Genomic DNA, 23,853 nt, shown 5'->3' on the forward strand with positions numbered 1-23,853 from the left:
GAGTTGCCTGGAGGAGTTCCCTCCCATACTCGCATCATGTTCCATGGTCACCTGAGGACTTAACCTTACCTTGTAAGCAGACAAGGACTGCTTGCAAGTGGAATATTGGCTTTTGTTACAAGAGTACTGAAGGACAGCACTGAGTACAGTAGTGTAGAAGCAGGCCTTTCAGCCCATTGAAACTATGCTGACCATGAACTATCCCTTTATGCTGCTGCTACAGTAGTGTAGAAACAGGCCCTTCAGCCCACCAAGACCATGCTGACCATGAACTATTCCTTTACACCGAGTCCCATTGTAATTTCCTCTCATTCCCGTCAATCTCCCCCCAGTTTCTACCTCTCTGCTGGACATAAGGGGCCATACACAGTGGTCAGTGAACCAACCAGTGGCATGTCCTTGCAATGTCGGAAGAAAGCCGAATGCTCACGGAGACCGACACAGCATGAAACAGAGCATGCAAAACCCACACCGACAGCGGTGGAGGTCAGCACTGAAACTAGATCGCTGGAGTTTTATTTTTATTGAGATACAGTGCAGAGTAGGTCAATCCAGCCTTTTGAGCCACGCCACCCAGCAACTTCCGATTTAACACTTGCCTAGTCACGATACAATTTACAATGACCAATTAACCTACCGACCGGTACAATCCTGCACTGTGGGAGGAAACAGGAGCGCCTGGAGGAAAGCCTCGCGGCCACGGGGAGAACATACAGACAGCGCCTGTACTGTTAAGCACTGTGCTAACCACTACACTCCCATGCCACCCCATTGTAAGTTGGCAGCTAGACCCTGTGCTATCTGGGAGTGACTCCAGTCCTTAAATAGATGGCTACCAATGATACAGACCAACAAGGTGAGTTTTTCAGTTACGTAGTACACCTGTCGTTCTGGTGCTCTTTGGAATCATAGAATATTTATTGCAGCAAAGAAGGCCATTCAGCCCATTGAGTCCATGTACAATCCTTGTTGATTAATCCATGTCCCATTCTCCACTTGTTCCCCTTCAAAGGGCTGGGGTGGCACACTTGGTGACAAGTTAAAAGAAATTATGCTGACAATTAATTGGTGGAAAAGCCCTGCAATCATTCATTGGCAAATAATTTTGAAAATTACAATTGCATTTTCAAAAATCAAAATTACAGATGTCATTGGAGCCAATGTGTTAACTGCTGGTGTTATGGATCTACTGTGAATTTCATGGTTCCATATCCTCCCCCTTAAACTTCATCAACTGCAACTCAAAACAGTTTATGTTCCATTAACGCCACCACCCTCTCCTCAGCAGGGTAGTGATGAAATGAAAATGCACAGGGGCGTTGTCAGAATCCAACTGTATACTGGCCTGAGCATTCGCTGATGAGCTGCAGCTGGAATTCAGATGTAAAATATCTTTTGATTTATTTAATCTTAATCCTCTATGTGTTTGTACAGGCCCGTGAGTGGGATTGGTCAAGCCCTGAGCTTATATGCAATGTAGGAAAACTAGACTGTCACAGTAGTGTAGTGGTTAGCACAACACTTTCCTGCCCCACTGATCGGGGTTCAATTCCCGCTGCTGTCTGTAAGGAGTTTGTACGTTCTCCCTGTGACTGTGTGGATTTCTGATTCCGGGTGCTTTGATTTCCTCTCTCAGTCCAAAGATGTGCAGGTTACTAGGTTTATTGCTCACATGGGTATAAATGGGTGGTGCAGGTTTATTGAGTTGGACAGGTTTGTGACCGTGCTGTCTCTCTAAATAAAAATAACAAAAAATTGTACTCTATCATTTTGTGTTTCCCTTCCAAAGCACAGAGTATGTCTGCCCTATGCCAACAGCCAATGATCTGCACTGTCCTTTTCCAAATGGAAGCAGACCCCTGAATCTCTGCTGTGTTATTCAGTCCTTAAACTGTCTGCTGATGGGATCCTAGAGCAAGAAGTTCTTCTTGATATGTCACTTGTAAATTAGAAGTGTGATCGCCTGTTTAAGAACAAATAAATTGAAGTGTGACCCTGGTACAGTGAGCTGTCTAATGTCGGGGAAGATGAAGAACTCAGTGGGGTTGTAGGGTTGGAGGTGATTGCAGTGATAAGGAGAGGTGAAATAAAAGAAGAGTTTGAAAATAGACATCCAAGAGTTGGGCCAAGGGGCCTAGGTGAGTGGAGCCTGAGGAACAGGGCCTGTTGGTAAAGGTGAGGTCTGCTACATGAGAGACACTCAATGCAAGTCACATCATGGCTTGCTGGGAAAGCTGAACAACTCCTTCCATTCAGTGTTGTTGAATGAAATAAACTTTGGAACTGTTTTTGGAACATACACCATGGACTTTATGATTTCCTTGACTGAATTACATTTATTTTTCTCTAAACACAGGGAAACCTGGGCGTTCCAGGCCTGCCAGGATATCCAGGACGTAAAGGGCCAAAGGTCAGTAGAGGTTGAAGTTCAGCATGTGCATGGTTTCCACATCAGCATTCTGGTTTGGTTTGTAGGAACTTATTTCCATGTATTCACTTTGTAAATGGATATTTTACATTTACAATGTCTAAATGCCCCTGAGAAGAGGAGCCATTCTCCTGAATCTTTGTAGTTCTGCAATTAGATAAGGTTAAAAGCCAAGAGTACGAGATTGAATTTTGTCTCTCAATAAAGATGGTCACTGTGATATGAACGCCACTCTGCATTTATCAGTCTGTACCTGCACACTGCCCAGGTCTTGCTGTATGCAGGCGTCGGCTACTTCACATGAATTATATAGGGTAATGTGTAGAGGGATTCATGATCCAATGGTAACATATCTGCCAATGAAACATAAACAGAATGTTAGGAAAACTTAGTATATGCTTTATACTTTATTGTTGCCAAACAATTGATACTAGAACGTACAATCATCATAGCGATATTTGATTCTGCGCTTCCTGCTCCCTGGATTACAAATCGATAGTAAATACTAAAATTTTAAATTATAAATCATAAATAGAAAATAGAAAAATGGAAAGTAAGGTAGTGCAAAAAAACCGAGATGCAGGTCCGGATGATTGGAAAACTTAGCTGCTCGTTAGCATCTGTGTCTGAATCTTACATCTTTTTGTGATTCTTTTTCTGACTTTATTTCTTCTTTTTTTCCTTGCCAGGGCTCTGTTGGTTTTGTTGGACCTCCTGGATTACTTGGAGAAAAAGGCAGGAGGGTAAGTGTGTTTACCAACATCTGGTCTGATTAGAGGCCAGTTTTTCTCAGGAGTGAAATGGTCATGTCGGACTGGCTGGGGTCAATGGGGATTGTTGATATTTGGTTGTTTGCAAGGATGTACAGGAATCCTGATGTGAGTCTGGAGCAAGCTGATGGCATCACAACCATCGATCTGTTCTCATGGAAAAAGAGATAGAGACTACTCATTGTCCAAGTTTAGTATCATGGACCTTACAAACTCAATTCGAAATTCCACAAAAATTAGCTTTCTGCGATAGCAGTCCAGTACATTACAAACATGTCAAATATAACTTACATAAATGTAAACTAACATAACTTAAAGTTCAAAGTAAATTTATTATCAAAAATGTATATCTTGCCATATACTACCTTCAGATTAATTTTCTTGCTAAACAGCCCAGTAGCATATATCATTGTTGTCGTGCACTGCTGAAGGGGTTAAAGAGGGAGGAACGGGGCAGGGGCAGGAGTGTAGTGAGTAGGACGAGGGGCAAAAGGTGGAGGAAGTGTAAAAAGGAATCAAATGGACTGGATGTGGAGGAGGAGGGTATAACTCCTGAAGTCATAACGAAGTCTTTCTTCTGATCTGATGCCAGGGGAGAGCGGGTCCTCAAGGAAACCAAGGAGGGCGGGGCCCTGTGGTGAGTATCAGCAATCAGTAGCCCAGTTCAAGCTGAAGATGGGCATTCATAACACACCTTGTCCTCTTCTACCCCTCATCATTCCCTCCTCTACTTCCCTCATCATTCCCTCCTCTACCCCTCATCATTCCCTCCTCTACTTCCCTCATCATTCCCTCCTCTACTTCCCTCATCATTCCCTCCTCTACCCCTCATCATTCCCTCCTCTACCCCTCATCATTCCCTCCTCTACTTCCCTCATCATTCCCTCCTCTACTTCCCTCATCATTCCCTCCTCTACCCCTCATCATTCCCTCCTCTACTTCCCTCATCATTCCCTCCTCTACTTCCCTCCTCATTCCCTCCTCTACTCCTCATTCCCTCCTCTACTTCCCTCATCATTCCCTCCTCTACCCCTCATCATTCCCTCCTCTACCCCTCATCATTCCCTCCTCTACCCCTCATCATTCCCTCCTCTACTCCTCATCATTCTCTCCTCTACTTCCCTCATCATTCCCTCCTCTACCCCTCATCATTCCCTCCTCTACTTCCCTCATCATTCCCTCCTCTACTCCTCATCATTCCCTCCTCTACTTCCCTCATCATTCCCTCCTCTACTTCCCTCATCATTCCCTCCTCTACTTCCCTCATCATTCCCTCCTCTACTTCCCTCATCATTCCCTCCTCTACCCCTCATCATTCCCTCCTCTACTTCCCTCATCATTACCTCCTCTACCCCTCATCATTCCCTCCTCTACTTCCCTCTTCTCCACTTCCTGCTTTTCTCTCTTTTCCATTCCTTCCATTTCTACTTTGCAAATTTCTTCCATTCTCTCCGCTCCTTTCTCTTTCCTACTCTTCCTCTCACTTTCACCTTCTTTCTTTCCTTCGTCTTCCCCCTTTCCCTAGTCTCCCTTCTTTGCCTAACTCCTTCCCTCCCCAACCCTTCTCCTTTCTCCCTCTCCTTCCTCATTTCCCCCAACACACATTCACCTTCTCTATATCTCACCTCAATTTTCTTCCCCCTGCCGCCGCCTCCTCCTTTTCCCCCTTTCCAACCCTCTCCTCCCCTTTACCCCCTCCTTCTCCATTCCTCATCTTCCCGTTTCCCCTTCTGTTTGCAGTATCTTGCTCTCTCTTGCCTCTTGCCAATTTTAATCCTTCCCATTTTTCACTCTCGCCTTTATCCCTCCTTTCCCCTTTTCCCCTCTCCTCCTTTCTCTTTCCTGCCCCTTACCCCTCCTCCACTCTCCTCTTCCCTCCATGTGTCTGGCTTGACCCTCCCTGGATCTTCCTGCCTGTCTATCAGCACTCCTGTATCTCCAGTTCACTCATTCACGGCCTCTGGTTCTTTCCACCTTGAAACATTCACCTATTTTCTCAAAAAAAGCTGACATACCAAACATTTTTAGACCCTACAGAGTTCTTACTGATGTTGTTTGCAACTGATGTTGAAAACATGGTAGCCACTTAGTGCACAGCAAGCTCCCATACTCAGCTGGTGCTTTGTAGCTCTATGTTGTACCAATGGTCTAATTTTAGTCCTTTTTTGGAGGAAAAGCTCTGTACAGCACATCAAGGGTAACTCTTAGTTGCCAACATAAAAGTGTCATGGCATCTTTCACATCCACACTTCGGTGAAAACCAGTTACCTTTCCTCAGTGCAGTTGACTGAGTGTTGGCCTTGTGTTGTGTTTGAGTGCCTGGAGTGGGGCTTCACCCATGGGCCGATCCAAGTACCAGCTTATTACTCACTGAGCCGTAGTTAATATCATACACACTTCATCTTTTTCAGAAAAGTTAATTCACAGGATGTAGTCAACACTGCCGCTGACAATATATATTTGTATTGAGTTGTACATTAGGGAAACAGGCACATACGTGATGGCAAGTGGACAGCCATCCACATTAATCACATCTACCAGTACTAAGCCTCTGGCCTTTGTTATCGAGACAATTTAAACACTCATGTAGGCCCTTCCTAGATGTTGTCAGCGACTGTTTCCAGCACTCTCGGGCAGTGTGGTCCAAGTACTCAACCACGCTCTGGGTGAGAAAGGAGATTCCCCTCTGTCCTCATCAGTCTGTCAGCTTTACTCTCAATCTATACCCTCTGGTTTTATCTCTGCCCACCTGCTACGGCTGGTGAACTGAGGACCACGGCGGTTGCTCTGATGTCACATATAGGCTGGAGTGCGGAAGGAAAAACGGTTTTCCTCTTGGAGGATATTGATGATCCGGGTGTTTTTAAACCAATAAATCTCTTATTTAATGGTGACAATATTGAAAATCATCTTTTTAAAAATTGAAAATGTTTAATTTACTGGAGTTCTTTGAGGACATAATGAGTGCAGTGGATAGAGGGGAACAGGTGGATGTCATATACTTGGATTTCCAGAAGGTGTTCGATAAGGTGCTGCACAAGAGACTTATAAATAAGATACGGATGCATGGAGTTGGAGGAAGTATATTGGCATGGATGCTGTATTGGTTAACTGATAGAAGGCAGAGAGTTGCTATAAATGGGAATTTCTCCGGTTGGCAGACAGTGGTGAGTGGGGTGCCGCAGGGGTCGGTGCTGGGCCTGCAGCTGTTTACCATTTATATTGATGATTTGGAAGCGGGGACTGAGTGTAGCATAGCAAAATTTGCTGATGACACTAAACTGAGTGGAAAAGCAAATTGTTCAGAGGATGTGGAGAGTCTGCAGAGGGATATAGATAGGTTAAGTGAATGAGCCAATGTCTGGCAGATGGAATACAACGTTGGTAAATGTGAGATCATCCACTTTGGAAGGAATAATAGAAGAGCAGATTATTATTCAAGTGGTAAAAGATTGCAGCATGCTGTTGTGCAGAGGGATTTGGGAGTGCTTGTGCATGAATTGCAAAAGTTGGCTTGCAGGTACAACAGGTTATTAAGAAGGCAAACGGAATGTTGGCCCTCATTGCTAGAGGGATTGAATTCAAGAGCAGGGAGGCCATGATGCAACTACCGGGTACTGGTGAGGCCGCACCTGGAGTACTGTGTGCAGTTCTGGTCTCCATACTTGAGGAAGGATATACTGGCTTTGGAGACGGTGCAGAGGAGGTTCACCAGGTTGATTCCAGAGATGAGGGGGTTAGACCATGAGGAGAGATTGAGTCGCCTGGGACTATACTCTCTGGAGTTCAGAAGAATGAGAAGGGAACCTTATAGAAACATACAAAATTTTAAAAGGGATAGATAAGATAGAAGTAGGAAAGTTGTTTCCATTGGTAGGTGAGACTAGAACGAGGGAACATTGCCCCAAGATTGAGGGGAGAAGATTTAGGACGGAGATGAGGAGAAACGGTTTTTCCCAGAGAGTGGTGAAACTGTGGAGTTCTCTGCTCAGGGAAGCAGTTGAGGCTTCTTCACCAAATATATTCAAAAAACAGTTAGATAGGTTTTTACATAGTAAGGGAATTAAGGGTTATGGGGAAAAGGCAGGTAGATGGAGCTAAGTTTACAGACAAATCAGCCATGATCTTATTGACTGGTAGGGCAGGCTCGATGGGCTGGATGGCCTACTCCTGCTCCTATTTCTTATGTCCTTAAATACCATGGTAGGATTCAAACTCATGTGCCTAGATCAATGCTCCTGAACTTTGGATGCTAGTATAGTAATTTAACCACTATGCTACTACACAGTGTGTGTATGTCTCTATATATATATATATATATATATATATATATATATATATATTTATAATGTCCCATAACTTCCTTCCTGTAGCTCACACAGAACTTATGCAAGTTCCCTGTGGTGTGAGGTAACATAGGGAGCTAGGGTCACCACTGCTCGATGAGCCAGGTAAACAAAGGAGGAATTGAGAGACGCTGTGTGAACCAGGATTCACTTTCTTCTGTTTTTCCTCTTGTTAGGGAGAGCGAGGTGAGAGAGGGCAGAGAGGACCCTCGGGAAAACCAGGCGCCAAGGTGAGGCATTTCATTGTTGTTGCTGCTTATTGAATTGTCTACGAAAATGCATCTTGATTGATTTCCCTGAAATGTTGACTGTTTATTCCCCTCCATGGATGCTGCCCTACCTAGTGAGTTCCTCCAGTGTTTTGTTGTGTTACTCTAGATTGTCTTTGTGGAAAACAAGATTTTGTTTAAAAAAAACTAAATCTTGTGGTAAGAACATGTTTTATGAAGTGATTGGAGTAAATAATCTGGTAAAATATGATGTAATGCAAGTCGAGCTAATTAGGTAGAGGAATTACTGAAACTTCATCTATTGCTTAGGACGGTCAAACCATTCTATTAACGAATCACCGAGGCATGCATCACAGACACAGGCCATTCGGCCTGCCTCATCCATGATAGGCATGGTGCCCATCTAAGCAAGTCCTGTTTACCCGCTTTTGACACGTATCCTTCTAAAGCAAGGATTCCCAACCTTCTTTATACCATGAGTCCCACCATTAACTGAGGGATCTGTGGATGTCAGGTTGGGAGCCCCTGGTCTAAACCTTCCAAGTGCCTTTTAAGTGCTGTTGCTACACCCACTTCCTTTGACAGCTTGTTCCACATCAGGACCTGCCTCTGGTTGAGAAGTTTTCCCTTATGTTTCTATTAAATCTTTCCCCTCTTACCGTCGCCCTATGACCTCCAGTTCCTGAACCCCAACCCTGGCAAAAAGACTGAATGTGTTCACCATATCTATGCCCCTCAATGAGAGAGCCTTTTCCAAACCCGCCACTTCTTGTTGCTCAGGTGCTGAATTTTCAAAGTGAAAATGAAGGTGAAATCTAAAATGAAGCCCTTTGTTGGTCATTGGTCCAGCTATCTACATGATCTGCAAGCCAGTATGCTAGCCAGGGCAGTAAGATATGGAGAACAGACCATTGCTCAGGTTCCTGGCTCCCCGTCTCCACGCAGCTAATGAATCCAAAGGGATGGCAGAGATCGCACCAGCAGTGTCACAGGAGTTGCAGTCAGCGTTGAACTCAATGTAGGACTGCCTTAGGGACTCCAGCTCCAGATTTTTCCTTGGAGTTTATTCCAGAAACCTTCCCCATTAGTGGGTATAGCCGCAAGGCAGTGAAGGTTTGAGATCGGAGTTTGCCCTCTCCTAGATGAGCTACCAACCACAGCTGACAAGCCCCATCTGCCTGAAACAACTGGTTCTAAGGTCAGTAACCCATCTTTGCCCCTTCTCTGTCAGTAGAAATGGTTCCTCCAGGTTTACTAGCTAAGCCACATGTGAAGGCCAGCAGCTGAACTTGGTTGTCAGAGGCCATTTGAGACCCTCACCATTGGGAGCGTTTCATAAGTAGTGGTGGGAGCTTATCCCCACTACCTCCCCACCCCCCGTCTATAACAACCTTAAGGGACCTCAAATAGAAATTTAGAATTCAGGATTTTAGAATTAGAATTCAAGAATATTACTTCTCAAGCTAGTATTTCTAAAATAATCTTTAATAAGGACATGAATATTCATAGTCAGTAATGATTTGAACTGTGAAAATTGTCTTTTATTTTAAGCAGTAATGTAACCAAGTTAATCAAGCTTGATTTGTCTGTTCCTCCTTTCCCCAACACATGGACTTTTCTTCGCTAATGATGATCTTCGAATACTTCTATCTTTTGTCCAGGGAAATGCTGGTACTGATGGTCCCCAAGGTGTACCTGGTGAAAAGGTAAGGTCATGACAATGGAAACTTTTACACAACCCTTAGTATTCTGTATGCTGGTCCAGTCTCTGTCATCGCAAAGATGTTCAAAGGACATTAGAGCACATGCAGAAATAGAGAGGCAAGATTGAACATAACCTGTTGGTTCAAGTCTCGTTGGATCAGTGGCTCTGATCAGCAAAGGGAAGATTGAGGGGTGATTCTGTGGAGATGCAAGAGGTGCTAGAATTTGGAGCAGAAAGGAATCAGACTGCTGACGAACTCGGAGGTGGAGGAATTGTTGATGTTTTGGATTATAGCTGCATCAGGTCATGATTGGGTTGTAACCCCTGCATCAGGGAGAAGGGATGTGAAGACATCAGTTTTCTGTAACCATGAGAGGAGACTCGTGTGGGGCCAAATGTCCTGCCTCTGGTCTCTTCTTTAGCAGGTACAGCTGCTCCCCAGCTATAATCCTGTGCAAATGACCGAGGGTTTGGGAGACCAGCAGGGTGGATTAGCCAGCTGCTGCATGGCCACAGGTATCTTCTGCGTCCTGGGAACTCAGTTCAGAGACACATTTCCTACTTGTGAACTGGTCAACTTGCAAATAGTTAATAGGGATGGAACCCTACCGTAACCTGAGGAAGAGTGTGATACCTTGGGAGAGGGATATGAGTGAACTCAGCAGTTAAGAGCCAAGATCACTGTACAATCAATGATTCTGCTGGTACCCTCATGCGTCAACTGACAGGGAGAGGGAGGATAAGCCTTTGGAGCAATACTGCCTACTTCATAACACACAAATATCGTAGCTCATCCTCAATAAGATTTCCTTTTGATCCTCATCTACTTTCGAACTAACAAGCTGTTTTGTACTTGGGCAGCTTAAGCCTTAACGCAATCGATCCCGAGTAGGATTTGGAAGCAAAAATTAACTGAGTTATTTGTGAGATCTTGGGATAAATGAGTGATATAAAGCAGAGAGTATATGGTTGTTTTGAATACACATATGGATCTCTTCTTTCAGTTAGTCCTGACGAAGGGTCTCAGCCCGAAACGTCGACTGTGCTTCGTCCTATAGATGCTGCCTGACCTGCTGCGTTCCACCAGCATTTTGTGTGTGTTGCTTGAATTTCCAGCATCTGCAGCTTTCCTCATGTTTGCATCTCATGTTGCCGTTTTTCTTCATATTATTTTCTCACAATACAGCCCATTCGTCCCATTAACGGTATGCTAGTCCTCAGAGCAAGCCCATCGTCCTGCATTTCCCCACAATCTGTTCTATCCTGTGCTCATCAGCTCCACCCAACTTTCCTGCCACCCACTTACATTTAGGGTAATTTACAGAAATTAAGCTGTGTGCAAGCACACTTGGAGTTGAGGAAGGGAACTACAGCACCTTGAGGAACCTCAGACAGTGAAAGGGAGAAGGTGCAGTCTCCACATGGGCATTGTCTGAGGACTGGGTTGAGCCTGGGTCTTTGGAGCTGTGAGACAGCAGCACCACTGTAGCTCCCCCACCAATCTCTATCAATGTGCTGTTTTTTTTGAATAAAGACATCCTGTACAGCAGGGCTGTCTGACAGCACATCACTTTGTAACACCGGGTGTACGGTCAGGGTTCGATTCCCACACCTGTCTATTTGTACCTTCTCTTCATGACCACGTAGGGTTCCTCCTGAATCTCTGGTTTCTTCCCACATTTCAAAGCCATGTGGTAAGTTGTGGGCATGCTATGTGGTCCTCACAGCTATAATTTGATGCAATTAACCCATTTCACTCTATGTTTCAATGTACATGCGACAAATAAAACAAATTTTTCTCTTTATCTTCCCTTCCTTGTGTAATGATGTATCAATTCAACTAAGACAATGGAGACGTTCCCTTAATGACTATTTCACAATGTGATATTTGGTCAGACCATTTTTGAAATGTGCTTTGAGTTGCTTGTTGAACTTACTTTAAAGTTTAATAAAACATAGTGATTTCAGTTTAGAATTACAAGTACCCTTTTAACTGAGCAAGATAAAGCCAAGAATTATTAGTTCCTGCCTTTGGTGATTGCGCCTGAGACAAAAATCACATTTAAAGGGGTTTGGATAAACACAGGAACTATGAAACAAAGGCGTAGTGAGACAGAGAGAGGGCTCCACTGGTGACCGAGGTGCTGTCACTCGAACAACGAGGTAAATAATATGAAAAAGATCGCATTTCATGTGTACTCTGATCACCTACGAAGTTCAAAATAAATGTCACCATACACTACCTGGAGATTTATTGTCTTGCGGGCATTCACAGTAACTGCAAAGAAACACAATAGAATCGATGAAGAGCTGCACACAAGCAAAGACGGACAACTAATGTGCAAAGGATTGTCCAAGTATTAAGAAAGACAAGGTAATAATAATAAATATTGAGAACGTGAGATGTCAAGTCCATAGATTGTGGAATCAGTTCAGTGTTGAGGTGAGTGAAATTAGCCACTCCAGAGTAAGGGCAATAACTGTTCCTGGTGGTGTGAGTCCTGTGGCTCTTCATGGCAGCAGTGAGAAGAGAGCATATCCTGTATTTTGAGGATCCTTGCCAGCGCTGGTTTCCTGTGATGGTGCTCTACTCAATGTGAGCTCAATACTTGGTATTATGTCAAGCATCTACCTCAAGTCCTGCAAATAATTTAGTTAGATTTTGCTTCCAAATTCTGAGGAGCAGTGTTGGAGTACAAACTCATCCTCCTGCCCAATCCCCAGGACTTCATTCTTGAATGGACTATGCTTGGATTTTAAACTGTCACTTCCATTCTTGTTTTGCTTGGCTAAAGGAAAGAACTCTTGGTGGAAGGGTGAAAGACGATAATTTTCCATTCTCATTGTCTATCCCATCCTTCCATTGTGAATTTTGGCATCCACCAGTCATCTCCGCTAAGCCGACGTCATTCAAGGGCACTCTGTCTGATATCTGAGCGACTTTATAACAGGAAGCTATGTCTGTGGCTTCAAACTCACGCTAAGAACAGCCTTTGGCAAGTTATTTGGTTATTATAATTGGTTTATTATTGTCACGTGTACCAAGATACAGTGGAAAGCTTTGTCTTGTCTGCCAGCCAGGCAGATCATATGCTGAAATAAAAACAACAACAGATTGTAGAAGTTAATGTTACAGTACAGAGAAAGTGCAGGGCAAACGAGGAGGACACAAAGCCCATGGTGAGCTAGACGGAGAGATCAAGAGTTCAGCTCTATCATACAAGAGGTCCTTTCCAGAGTCTGATAACAGCCTGATAGAACCCGTCCTCGAGCTGGCGGTAAATGTTCTCAAACTTCTGTATCTTCTGCCCAGTGTGAGGGGGAGATTATGGTTGACTCGGTGAAGAGTCAATAAACAATAAGAGCTGATGACCATTGTGAGGCTCCTGATCATCAAAATCTTGTGTTTGCAATATTTGTTCAATTAGTTTAATGATGCATAGTGTTAGGGTGAATTTAGATTAAATTGACGAATTAGAGGTATGTAGAGTGATGTGTAAGTGGCTGTAGAAATTGGATGTTTCTGACTTGTGGATAAATCAGTTAATGGAATGTTTACTTGCGTAACCTGGGGATTCTGTGTATCTTCAAGACTGCCTCGAGTCATAGGGTGCTACAACACAGAAGTGGGCTCTGTCTAGTCCACTCATTTGCTCTATTTGCACCTGGACCATCTCCCTCTAAACCCTTTCCATCCATGCACCTGTCTAACCTTCTCTTAAATGTTACAATTGAACCCGCTTCCAGTGGCAGCCCTCTTCACATTTGAGTGAAGAAGATTCCCCCCAGATTCCCCTTGAATTTCGTGTGATTCCTTTAAAGCAATAAACTGGGATTAGGTTGTGGCACAATTCAATGGAAATTTTAGGATGCAGTTGTGCAATTCCCAAATGTCATCATCTCCTCATGTCATCCGCCAAAAGCAGAACTTCCCGGTGGCCAAACATTTTAATTCCTATTCACATACCTGTTCCAACATATCAGTCCATGACCTGCTCTTGTGCCATGATGAAGGAGCAACGCTTTATATTCTGTCTTGATAGCCTCCAACCTGATAGCTTGAACATTCATTTCTCCTTCCGGGGAAAAAAAAATCATCCTTCTTCTCTCTTCGTCTCTTCCCCATTCTGGCCCCTTAGCTCTTCTCACCTGCCACTCACCTCATTCTTCCCTTTCCCCCTTGGTCCACTTTCCTCTCCTATCAGATTCCTTCTTCTCCAGCTCTCGACCTTTCCCACCCACCTGGCTTCACCTATCACCTTCCAGTTATCCTCCTTCCCCTCCTCCTACCTTTTTATTCTTTCATCGTCCCCCTTCTTTTCCAATCCTGAAGAAGGGTCTCAGTCCAAATCGTTTCCCTAGATGCTGCCTGACTTGCTGAGTTCCTCCATATTTAGTGTATGTTACAATGTTATTGTCTGTTTTCTTTCTCTAGGGACCTCCAGGACCTCAAGGTCCAACAGGATTCCCAGGACCCAAAGGACCTCCGGTGAGAACACCTGCCTTCATTTAAGAGTGATGATTATGGGATGGTTCTGGGGTGAGATCTCCCACTTTTCAATAGCGAGGGATCAGAGAAGTTGGAAGGAGGAGGGAATGCTTTCCCAGCATTCCAAGAACAGGGACACTGTCCATGAGAAGGTCCTGTATGGTGTGGGATCATTTGTAGTGACTAGTGCGAGTGGACAAGGTGAACCCATTGTAGCAAGGGGAATGTCCGTGGGGCGAGGAAAGGATTAGCTGGGCGTCTCAGAAGGAGGCACAAGAGGAGAAGGAGAAGAGCGGAGAGTGGTGTTTTGAAGATGGGGGAAGTAGACTCAATGGGTTGAATGAATCCAATTCCCTGTGGATTAATCAAAAGGACAGGGAATGCTGTCAGGAAGGGACACTTTTCTCCCAGATGGAGAGGCTGGGTGACTGGGTGAAGCCACGTCAGCTGAGGCAGGTAGAGAGTAATTACACACCCTTGTTTGGGCTGCATGCTTCCAAAAGGGGGGCTGAGGAGCATCCCCAGCAAGTGATGCTGTTACATTGGACAGAGAACAACTGGGCCAATATCACAGAAAGATTATCAGCAGAGATGATCAGTAATTAAGTTTAATCCACAGGCCAGGCTGCAAATCCTCTGCAGATGTGCTATCTATAGAATTACCAGGAGTCTACTTGATAGAAAACATTTTTTAAAAACGCGGATGCTGAAAATAAGAAACAGAGGCAGAATGTAGAAGCACTCAGTGAGTCAGGCAGCATCTGTGGGGAGAGGGACAGAGTCAATGTTTATTCTTTCGAAAGATCTATTTCCTCTAGTGAGCTCACAGGGTGAGACGCTGTGATGCCCAGAGCAGGAGCTTTCTAAAATGCATAGATGTGGGGACACAGAGAGAACATTGCGTCATGTTGCTGCCTCTTGTGATCTGTGCAGGGACCTCCTGGGAAGGATGGGATCCCGGGCCACCCAGGACAACGTGGCGAATCTGTAAGTGACACTGAGTGCTCTGGGGCTTTATTGGTCACAGGGGAGGCACCAAGGATAAGTTTCTCCCATCCCTGACTCATACAGTGTGAGAGAGCTGACATGGGTATGAAGTACTCTTGCTTCACATGCTGAGACAATGTCAGTCTCTTCTACCCATTAACTCCCTCAAGGCCTGGCAACTGGGTTCTGAAGACACAATGTTGCTCCAAATCTCATTATTCTCCTCCAGAGTTGAAAGAAGCCATTCAGCATACCAGAAAGCAAAACTATTCCCATTAATTTACCCTGTAATCTGTTCTTTGACATTCCCATCAATCCCCCCCCCCCAACATCTTCTACCACTCATCACTAGGGACAATTAAGACACAAGACACAAAAGCAGAATTCAGTCTGCTCTGCCATTGCATCATGGCCGATTTATTATCTCTCAACCCCATTCTCTGGTCTTCTCCCTGTAATCTTTGAATCCCTTACTAATCAAGAACCTATCAACCTCTGCCTTAAATATATCCAGTCATTTGGCCTCTACAGCCATCTGTGACAATGAATTCCACAGATTTGCCACCCTCTGGCTAACGAAATTCCTCCTCATCTCTGTTCTAAAGGGATGACCTTGTATTTTGAGACTGCCCTCTGGTCCTAGACTCCCGCGCTAGAGGAAACATCCTCCCCATGTCCACTCAATCTAGGCCTTTCAACCTTTTGGTTTTCCGTATGAAAAATATTTCCCTTTTCAGAGCCTGGGGTATCTTTTCCATGCAGAAGGTATTGGGTTTAAGGAAGTAGTGGTCCAATTACAACAGTTAGAAGACACTTGGGTACACGGATGGAAAAAACAAGCATAGTTCCTCTTTAACCCTGTATAAACCTCAGTCTCAGTCACTCTCCAGGGAAAACAGTCCCAGCCTATCCAGACTCTCCTGATCAGTTTAGATTAGATTATGAGGACACTCAGTCCTCGTTTACTGTCATTTAGAAATGCATGCATTAAAAAATGATACAATGTTCCTCCAGTATGATATCACAGAAACACAGGACAGACCAGGGCTATAACTGACAAAAACCACATAATTATAACCTATAGTTACAATAGTGCAAAGCAATACCTTAATTTGATAAGAGCAGACCATGGGCACGGTAAAAAAAAAGTCTCAATGTCCCGATAGCCCCAACATCTCACGTAGACGGTGGAAGGGAGAAACTTTCCCTGCTATCAGCCTCCAGCGCCGCAAACTTGCTGATGCAGCATCCTGGAAGCACCCGACCACAGTTCGACCCTGAGTCCGTCTGAAGACTTGGAGCCTCCGAGCAGCCCTCCGACACCAAGCACCATCTCTGCCGAGCGCTTCAACTCTGCCCCGGCCACCGAGCAGCAAGCAAAGCCGAGGACTCGGGGCCTTCCCCTCCGGAGATTTCGGATCACACAGTAGCAGCAGCAGCGAAACAGGCATTTCAGAAGTTTCACCAGATGTTCCTCCGTGCTCTCACGTCTGCCTCCATCAAATCCAGATTGTGCACGGCATCCTACTTGACAAATAACAGATATCAATCACCGGAGAGGCCGCGCGTGCTGCGTCGTGCCGCCATCTTCTTTCCTCTCTCATCCCTTCCGGTTCTGGTAACAATCTTGTGAATCTTTTCTGCACTCCTTTCAACCTAATGACATCCATCTTGTAACTGTGTGGTACCCCCCACCCCCAACTGCACACAGTGCTCCAGTGTGGTCGCCCTCACACTTTGCACTATTTGTAGTATGTCTCACCAATCTGTGCTCTCAGTGCCATGACAGATGCAGGCCAACGTTCTTCAGCACCCGATCTACCGTGTTGTCTCTTTCAGGGAGCTATGTACTTCTACCCCTAGGTGTATCTGATCTCTTCTTAACTTCCTCGTCCCTTTTATTGTCTTCTCTGCAGGGTTTCCAAGGCAAGAACGGACCACCTGGTCCCCCAGGTGTTGTTGGACCCCAGGTAAGCCCAGCACCCCCAGGTCAGCCTGCCCACACATTTAACTCCTTGTGAACTGCGTTATAGAATCCTGAGCAATGGTTGGGTTTGATGTGTAGGACCAATGGTAAATTCAGTACCTCTTCTTTTGTCTCAGGGTACATAAAAAGCTCAGATAGAAACTGGTGACATACACACATGAGAGGAACTCTGTGTCTGTGGAGGGAGGTGAAGAATGGATGTCTGAGGTCGAGACCCTTCATCAGAAGTGGGTAGCCCAGATGAAGGGTCTTGATACAAAATGTTGACTGTCCATTTCCCTCCAAAGAACTGCCTGACCTGCCGAGATTCTCCAGTGCTTTGTTGAGCTGGATGTCAGAGTCTGGTCTGGGGATTTGGGTTGGGTGTTCTAATGGAATGGCAAAGAGCAGATCTGAGAGGTTGAATGGCCTAACGATGGTGCTAATTCTAATCGTCCCAGGGATCTCTTGTAGTTTATAAATCCCAGATCTGGTGCATTTCCCTGGAAGTGGATTACCACTGCTGCTGACAATGGAATAGGGATATAGGGCTCCATCTAGTGGTAGATATGTGCCTCTGTGGGTGAGGCTGTGTGACTAGTCTCTTCGCACTGGGAAACCCTACTGAGGCGCCATCTAGTGGTATGACAAAATAGCAACAACCAATTAAAGGCAAGCCAATCTTCAGTGACAAATGTACTGTCAACTTTAAGAAATAGTTTAACACCATAAGGTCACCAAAACTAGAGTCACAGGTAGATAAGGTATTGAAGATGACATTTGGCACAATGATAATCTTCAGTCAAGGAAATAAGTATACACAATTCAAAGTAAATTTGCTATCAAATACAGACAGGGAAATACAATAGACTCAATGAAAAACTACACACAAAGGCTGACAACAAATGTGCAAATGAAGACAAACTATGCAAATAAATAAATAATACTAACACCATGAGGTGTAGAGTTCTTGAAAGTGAGTCCATAGGTTGTGGAATAATTTCAGTGTTGAGATGAATGAAGTTATCCCCTCTTGTTCAGGAGCCTGATCATTCAAGGGTAATAATTGTTCCTGAACCTAAGGCTCCTGTACCTCCTTTTCGATAGCAGCAGTGAGGAGAGAACTTGGCCTGGGTGGTGTTGGTTCTTATGTAACAGTGAGGCCACACCTGGAGTACTGTGTTCAGTTTTAGTCACCCTGTGATAGGAAAGACATTATTAAGTTGGAAAGAGTGCAAAGAAGATTTGCGGGAATGTTGCTAGGACTTGCGGGTCTGAGTTATAGAGAGAGCTTGGGCAGACTTGGACCTTGTTCATTAGAATGTAGTAGACTGAAGGGTGACCTTATAGAGGTATATAAACCATGAGGAGCATAGATACGGTGAATGTTGTCTTTTTCTCAGAGGAAGAGAACCAAAACCAAGAGGGTGTAAGTGTAAAGTAAGAGGTGAAAGATTTAATAGGGACACAAGGGACAATGTTTTCACCAGAGGGTGGTCTGTATATGAGATACAGAGGAAGTGGTTAAGGCATATACAATAATGGGATATGGATCACCAAACTTCACCAAATGAGACTAACATAGAAGGGTACCTAGGGTGAGAATGCATGAGTTGGGCCGAAGGGTATGTTTCCATGTACTATGACCTTATGACTCTATAAGTGCTTATTTTCAAAGGAGATTTACGTTTAGAACTGTTTAGATCCTTCTCAAAATCTCAAATAAAAGTTCTCAGGAAGACTCCCAGACACAGAGTGAATGTTTCCAATAGTGGAAGAGTCTAGGACCAGAGGGCAAAGACTCAGATTAGAAGGACTTCTCTTTAGAACAAAAATGAGGAGGAATTTCTTTAGCCAGAAGATGGTGAACCTGTTGGAATTCACTGCCACGGTGGGCTATGGTGGGCAAGTCATTGGGCATATTCTAAGTGGATCTTGATAGGTTCTTGATTAATAAGGGTGCTGGCAGAAGGCAGAAGAATGTGGTTGAGAGAGAAAAATGGATCAGCCATGATCAACCAGTGGAGCAGACTCCACTGGTCGACAAATGGCCTAATTCTGCTCCTTTGTCTTATGGTTCCACCATTTCAAATGGAGATTGTCTATTTCTGAATTTGGAAGTCTATCAATGTTCGACTCTGCCCAAAGGTTTGAGATCTGGAGACGTTGCTGCTTTTGAAGGAGTACAGGATTAAGGTGGTCACGGTTAGAAGTTCAGAAGCCAATGTTTTCTACATGGAGAGGTGGGAATATGCATCTCTATCCTACAGGAGAAGGTGAAGGAGCAGCAAAGATGGATTAAGGGAAAGGTGTGTGAGCGAGAAGCTACAGACGGAGAGAAGTGAACCTGCATAGGAGGAAGCAATTGCTGAATGTCAAAACCTGCATGGAGCCAATGGCTAGTTAGTGGCCTACAGAATTCTGCTTGAGGGGTCTTCTTCCTTGTTAATGGATGCATCTAATTTCATAGAGTCATAAGATCATACTACACAGAGGCCAGCCCACCAGGCACTCAGTCCATGCAGATCACCACGTATCAGATTCAATTACTACACCTAAGAGGAAGTTCATCAGTCACGGAAGCCAAGACACGGAAGGATACAGTCCCAATGCGGGAAAAGTGGGTTAGTGTAGATGGGGGTTAGTGTAGGTGCAGTCCCAATGTGGGAAAAGGGGGTTAGTGTAGATGGGTAAAAAGTTTCCTTAGACATGATGGGCTGAATGACTATTTTACGTGCTATATGACCGTCACTCTATCTACATTAATCTCATTCACGAGCTCCTGATCCATAGCCTCGGTGATTCAGATGATTCCCAGATCCTCTTTAATGTTGCGAGGGTACAAACCAGGGTTAGCAACCAATCTGTTAAAGAACCTAGGAAACGGAACGGGATGAAATGACTTTCCCCCCCACTTCTCTGTCAGGGTTCTTCGGGTGACAGTGGGCCAGCTGGTGAACGTGGACACCCAGGGGCTCCTGGTCCACCAGGAGAACAAGGCATTCCGGGAACCGCTGGGAAGGAAGGCACGAAGGTAGGTGTAAAAGGCCCATCGTCACTTGGGGCCCCTGCTCACACCTGTCGTTCCCTTTTGTGGCTCAGGCTTCTTTCCAAAGAACATTTGGCCCCACCTGGAGTTTCCTTCTGATTTTACCCTCCGACCTTCAGTGCCCAGTTCTCTCCGATTGCTCACTACTCCTTCTCACCTCTCAAATTGTTGCTTTCTTTTTGCACGACCGTTTTTATATATTGCACTGTACTGACTGCTGCCATAAAATAGTAAATTTTACTGCCTTTGTCAGTGATATTAAACCTGTTCGTGGTTCTGGTATAGTCAGGAAACCAATGTGAGCAACTCAGTGCTTGACTGCTAGTGCAGCGATTGCCCAGGAGACAAAGGCCACAATTTCTGTGGAGTCTTCAAGGCAAAGCGAACGCCCCTTCCATTCCCCATGAGTTCCTGATCTCTGCTTCAAGTGGTGAGCAGCTCCTGCTTATTCCCATGTTATCCAGTGTACCTCCTGCAAGCTATGCTGAATGGCTTTAGAACTAGCACCGTCAACAGAAATTAGATCAGGCCTACACTTGGTGACTTGGTTTGGCTGAATGTAGGGAAAGCCTAACTGGCAAATGGTGTCTGCTACACTGTTGATTATAGTCTCCTTCTTCTCCTCCCACCTCCCACCTCCCCAAACCATGGCTTCACTGGGCACAGGAAAACCTTGCCCAGTTAGAGAGAAATAATAATGGAGCATTGTCCTCTGGTTCCCTCAGCCACAGAACATTGATGATCACAACCTTCTCCATCTGGCATGCTGAGCCTACTTTTGGTGATATAAGGAATGAATATTATTCTGAACATTGCTTTCGTCTGGAAAATTCTGTGCCTTTTTTTTCTCAATTTAGGGAGACCCAGGTCCAATCGGTCCTCCCGGAAAACCTGGTCCATCAGGCCTACGGGGATTTGAAGGACCCAGGGGCTTACCAGGAGAACTGGTGAGTAGCCTTAGGCTTGGAAAGGGTGATAAAAGTTGAGAGACGGTTCCCTCAGCTCCGCTGGTTCGTAAACCTCGGGAAGATAGTAGTTGATGCCAGTCAGTGTGCTTGGCTTATTGGTGATGGGTTAATTAATGTCATATGTACTGAGATACGGCACAAAGCTTTGTTAGTACACCGTCCAGGCAGGCTGTTCCAAACACAGGTAGTCCATAGGGAAAATCAACAATGGGCTGCAGATTGTAGTGTTACAGTTCCAGGGAAAGTGCAATACAGGTAGACAAACAAGATGCAAAGGCTAAGATAGGGAAGATTAAAAAATCAAGAGTTCATTCAGGTCCCTCACTATCCAGGGCATGCCTCCTTCCTGTTACCACGGAGCCCGAAGACCCACGCTCAACGTTACAGTTACAGCTTCTTCTCCTCTGCCGCCAGGTTTCCGATCGGTCCATGAAGCTGTGAACACTGCATCACTGTTTTGATCTCTTTTTGCTCTACCTAATTATGTATTTATATTTCTTGTTGTAACTGAGAGTAATTTTCTATGAATTGCACAACACTACTGCTGGAAAATGACAAATTCAACACCATATGTCAGTGACAATAAACCGGATTCTGTCCTAGTGTCTGAAGTTGTGTGTTTTTATGGTTTTGTATCTTCAACGAGGGGGAAGAAGAGAGAATGACTGGGCTGGGAGGGGTCCTTGATTATTATATTCTGTGCCTTCTCCGTCGCAGTGGGAGGTGTTGGCAGAGTCACTGGAAGGCAGGCTGATTTTCCTGATAGTGTTCACAAGTCTGCAGTTTTGCAGTCTCAGGCAGAGCAGTTCACCATACCAAGCAGTGGTAGAATGCTTTCAATGGTGCATCGATAAAATTTATCGACGGTCATTGGGAACATGGTGAATTTCTGTAAATTGCTAGGCCATTCGTCTTGGTTCCCTGATTCAGAAATACATTCAAATTACAAAACCATAGATGGAAAATTAAAATCATGGAATGAATCTGTAATAATGAACTAGTTAGCATTAACTTTACCCTTAGTGATATCCCTATCCCCTTTAGGGATGGGATAGCAATAATCAGACTTTGTGGCACCATGGAACAACAGGATGGTTGCAAAGTCCCTGAGTACTGATCTTCAGGGAGTTTTACATCTCTGCATCCTGTGGTCATGGGCCTGAGAACTAGTGAGGACGTGGCATTCTTCCAATGAAGTTTGCAGTGCGCCTTTGAACCTCTGTCTCTGTCCACTGGGTAACCTTCTCCCACACTGGAACTGGGAATAGATGTCTACTTCATGACACTAGTGTCAGGCATGTAAACAGATTGGACAGAGGGTAATTAGGGTCTGAACATTTGCCTTCTGGCTGCATTTTTATCTGAGAGTGCCCCTGAATGTCTTCACCATAATCAAGTCTTCTTTCTTTCCGCAGGGCGCGCCTGGATTGAAAGGAGGAGAGGGTCCTCCTGGTCCTCCTGGTCCAGTGGTGAGTCACAGACACAGCATTAAACAACGTCTTGTTATGACACTCTTTTTCAATCTTCGAGCTCAGAGCAGCACCAGCCCTCTGGTGTCCTGACATCTTGGCAAAGCTTCCAAGGCTGTTGGGAGTAGTGGTGCTTTTTTTGTAAATATGCTCCTTGGAAAGGGAGAGTTGGCTTTGGGAGATCCAATTAATAGCAGTTCCCAGAGCAGCTTTGCAAACATTGATGTGAGCTAGCCTTGTATTCTGCGGAAGGAAGCGATGAACTGAGTTGTAGTTTTGTGTGGATTTTGAAACAAAACTGAATAGAACATAGTACATTACAACACAGTACAGGCCATTCGGTGTACAGCATTGTGACAACCTTTTAACCTACTTTAAGGTCAATCTAACCATTTCCTCCTACCTAGCCTCTATCTTGCTATCACCCGTGTACCTATCTAAGAGTTTTTTAAATGTCCCTTTATTCTGAACTGTATGACCTTACAAAGTGATTGACTGGTCCATTCACCCTCCACATGCAATTCCTAAAAGTTGCAGAGTTTGCAGATCAGTAGCAGACACCCTGTGTATTTGCATCATGTTAGACCATGAGATGTCTAAAGAAAAATCCTTGTATTCTAAGGCTGTGGCTTCTGGACTTAGACTCTCCCAATACTGGAAACATTCTCCCTACACCCATTCCATCCAGGCCTTTCAATATTCAGTAGGATTCAAAGAGATCCCCTCCTCATTCTAATAAACTCCATCGAGTACAGGCCCCAAACCATCGAATGCTCCTCATATGCTAGCATTTTCATTCCCAGGGTCATTCTCGTGAGTCTGCTCTGTGTCCTCTCCCTCGCCAGCATGTCCTTCCCTAGATTAGGGGCCCAAAACCGCTCACAATACTCCAAGTGCTGTTTGACCAGGGCCTCCACTGCCTTATAAAGCTACAGCACTCAGAGCAAAGTCTGGGTTTTCACAGTGATGTGCACGGTTAGGGTTGAGCCCAAAGCCAGTCTAACCTGGTACACTGGCTGACCTAATCATTTGTTTGTCTTTCTGTAGGGATCCACAGGAGAACGTGGTCTCAGTGGTCCAGTTGGTGCCATAGGGCTTCCTGGTCGACCTGGTGGTCTGGGACCCCCGGGCCCTATTGGAGAGAAGGGAGCCCAGGTAAGTTGTAATTCCTGTTTCTTGCCTCAATCCATGCTTTGTCGGTGGGACTTGCAAGAAATCAAATGGTAAAATCTTTCAGAAGGTACCAGTTGTGTTTGCAGGCACTGAAGCACTTTTGTGGGGACCTCTAGTAATCAGCAGTCAATTTATCCTTAGAAAACTACAACTAGACAATGTGTCCAAGAGTTATAAATCAGGCCCTTCAGCCTATGGAGCTCACATCAATCATCAGTCATCCGTTTACACCACTCCCATCATGTGCCAACATGAGGCCAGCCCCAGGTGGAG

The 23,853-nt window shown here is 44.9% G+C and overlaps 1 protein-coding gene across 1 annotated transcript in view; it reads left to right on the forward strand.

Moving 5' to 3' along the window:
- LOC140191163 (uncharacterized) overlaps nucleotides 1–23,853 on the forward strand; it is a 392,816-nt gene that overhangs the window by 249,126 nt on the left and 119,837 nt on the right. Inside the window, exons 30-41 of the mRNA XM_072248300.1 lie at nucleotides 2,357–2,410; nucleotides 3,118–3,171; nucleotides 3,791–3,835; nucleotides 7,721–7,774; nucleotides 9,436–9,480; nucleotides 13,915–13,968; nucleotides 14,902–14,955; nucleotides 16,872–16,925; nucleotides 19,848–19,955; nucleotides 20,828–20,917; nucleotides 22,354–22,407; nucleotides 23,455–23,562. Of these exons, the coding sequence (XP_072104401.1) occupies nucleotides 2,357–2,410; nucleotides 3,118–3,171; nucleotides 3,791–3,835; nucleotides 7,721–7,774; nucleotides 9,436–9,480; nucleotides 13,915–13,968; nucleotides 14,902–14,955; nucleotides 16,872–16,925; nucleotides 19,848–19,955; nucleotides 20,828–20,917; nucleotides 22,354–22,407; nucleotides 23,455–23,562 (774 nt within the window). The remainder of the gene's footprint in view (nucleotides 1–2,356; nucleotides 2,411–3,117; nucleotides 3,172–3,790; nucleotides 3,836–7,720; nucleotides 7,775–9,435; nucleotides 9,481–13,914; nucleotides 13,969–14,901; nucleotides 14,956–16,871; nucleotides 16,926–19,847; nucleotides 19,956–20,827; nucleotides 20,918–22,353; nucleotides 22,408–23,454; nucleotides 23,563–23,853) is intronic.

Source organism: Mobula birostris, chromosome 32, assembly GCF_030028105.1.
Source record: "Mobula birostris isolate sMobBir1 chromosome 32, sMobBir1.hap1, whole genome shotgun sequence".
NCBI lineage: Eukaryota > Metazoa > Chordata > Chondrichthyes > Myliobatiformes > Myliobatidae > Mobula > Mobula birostris.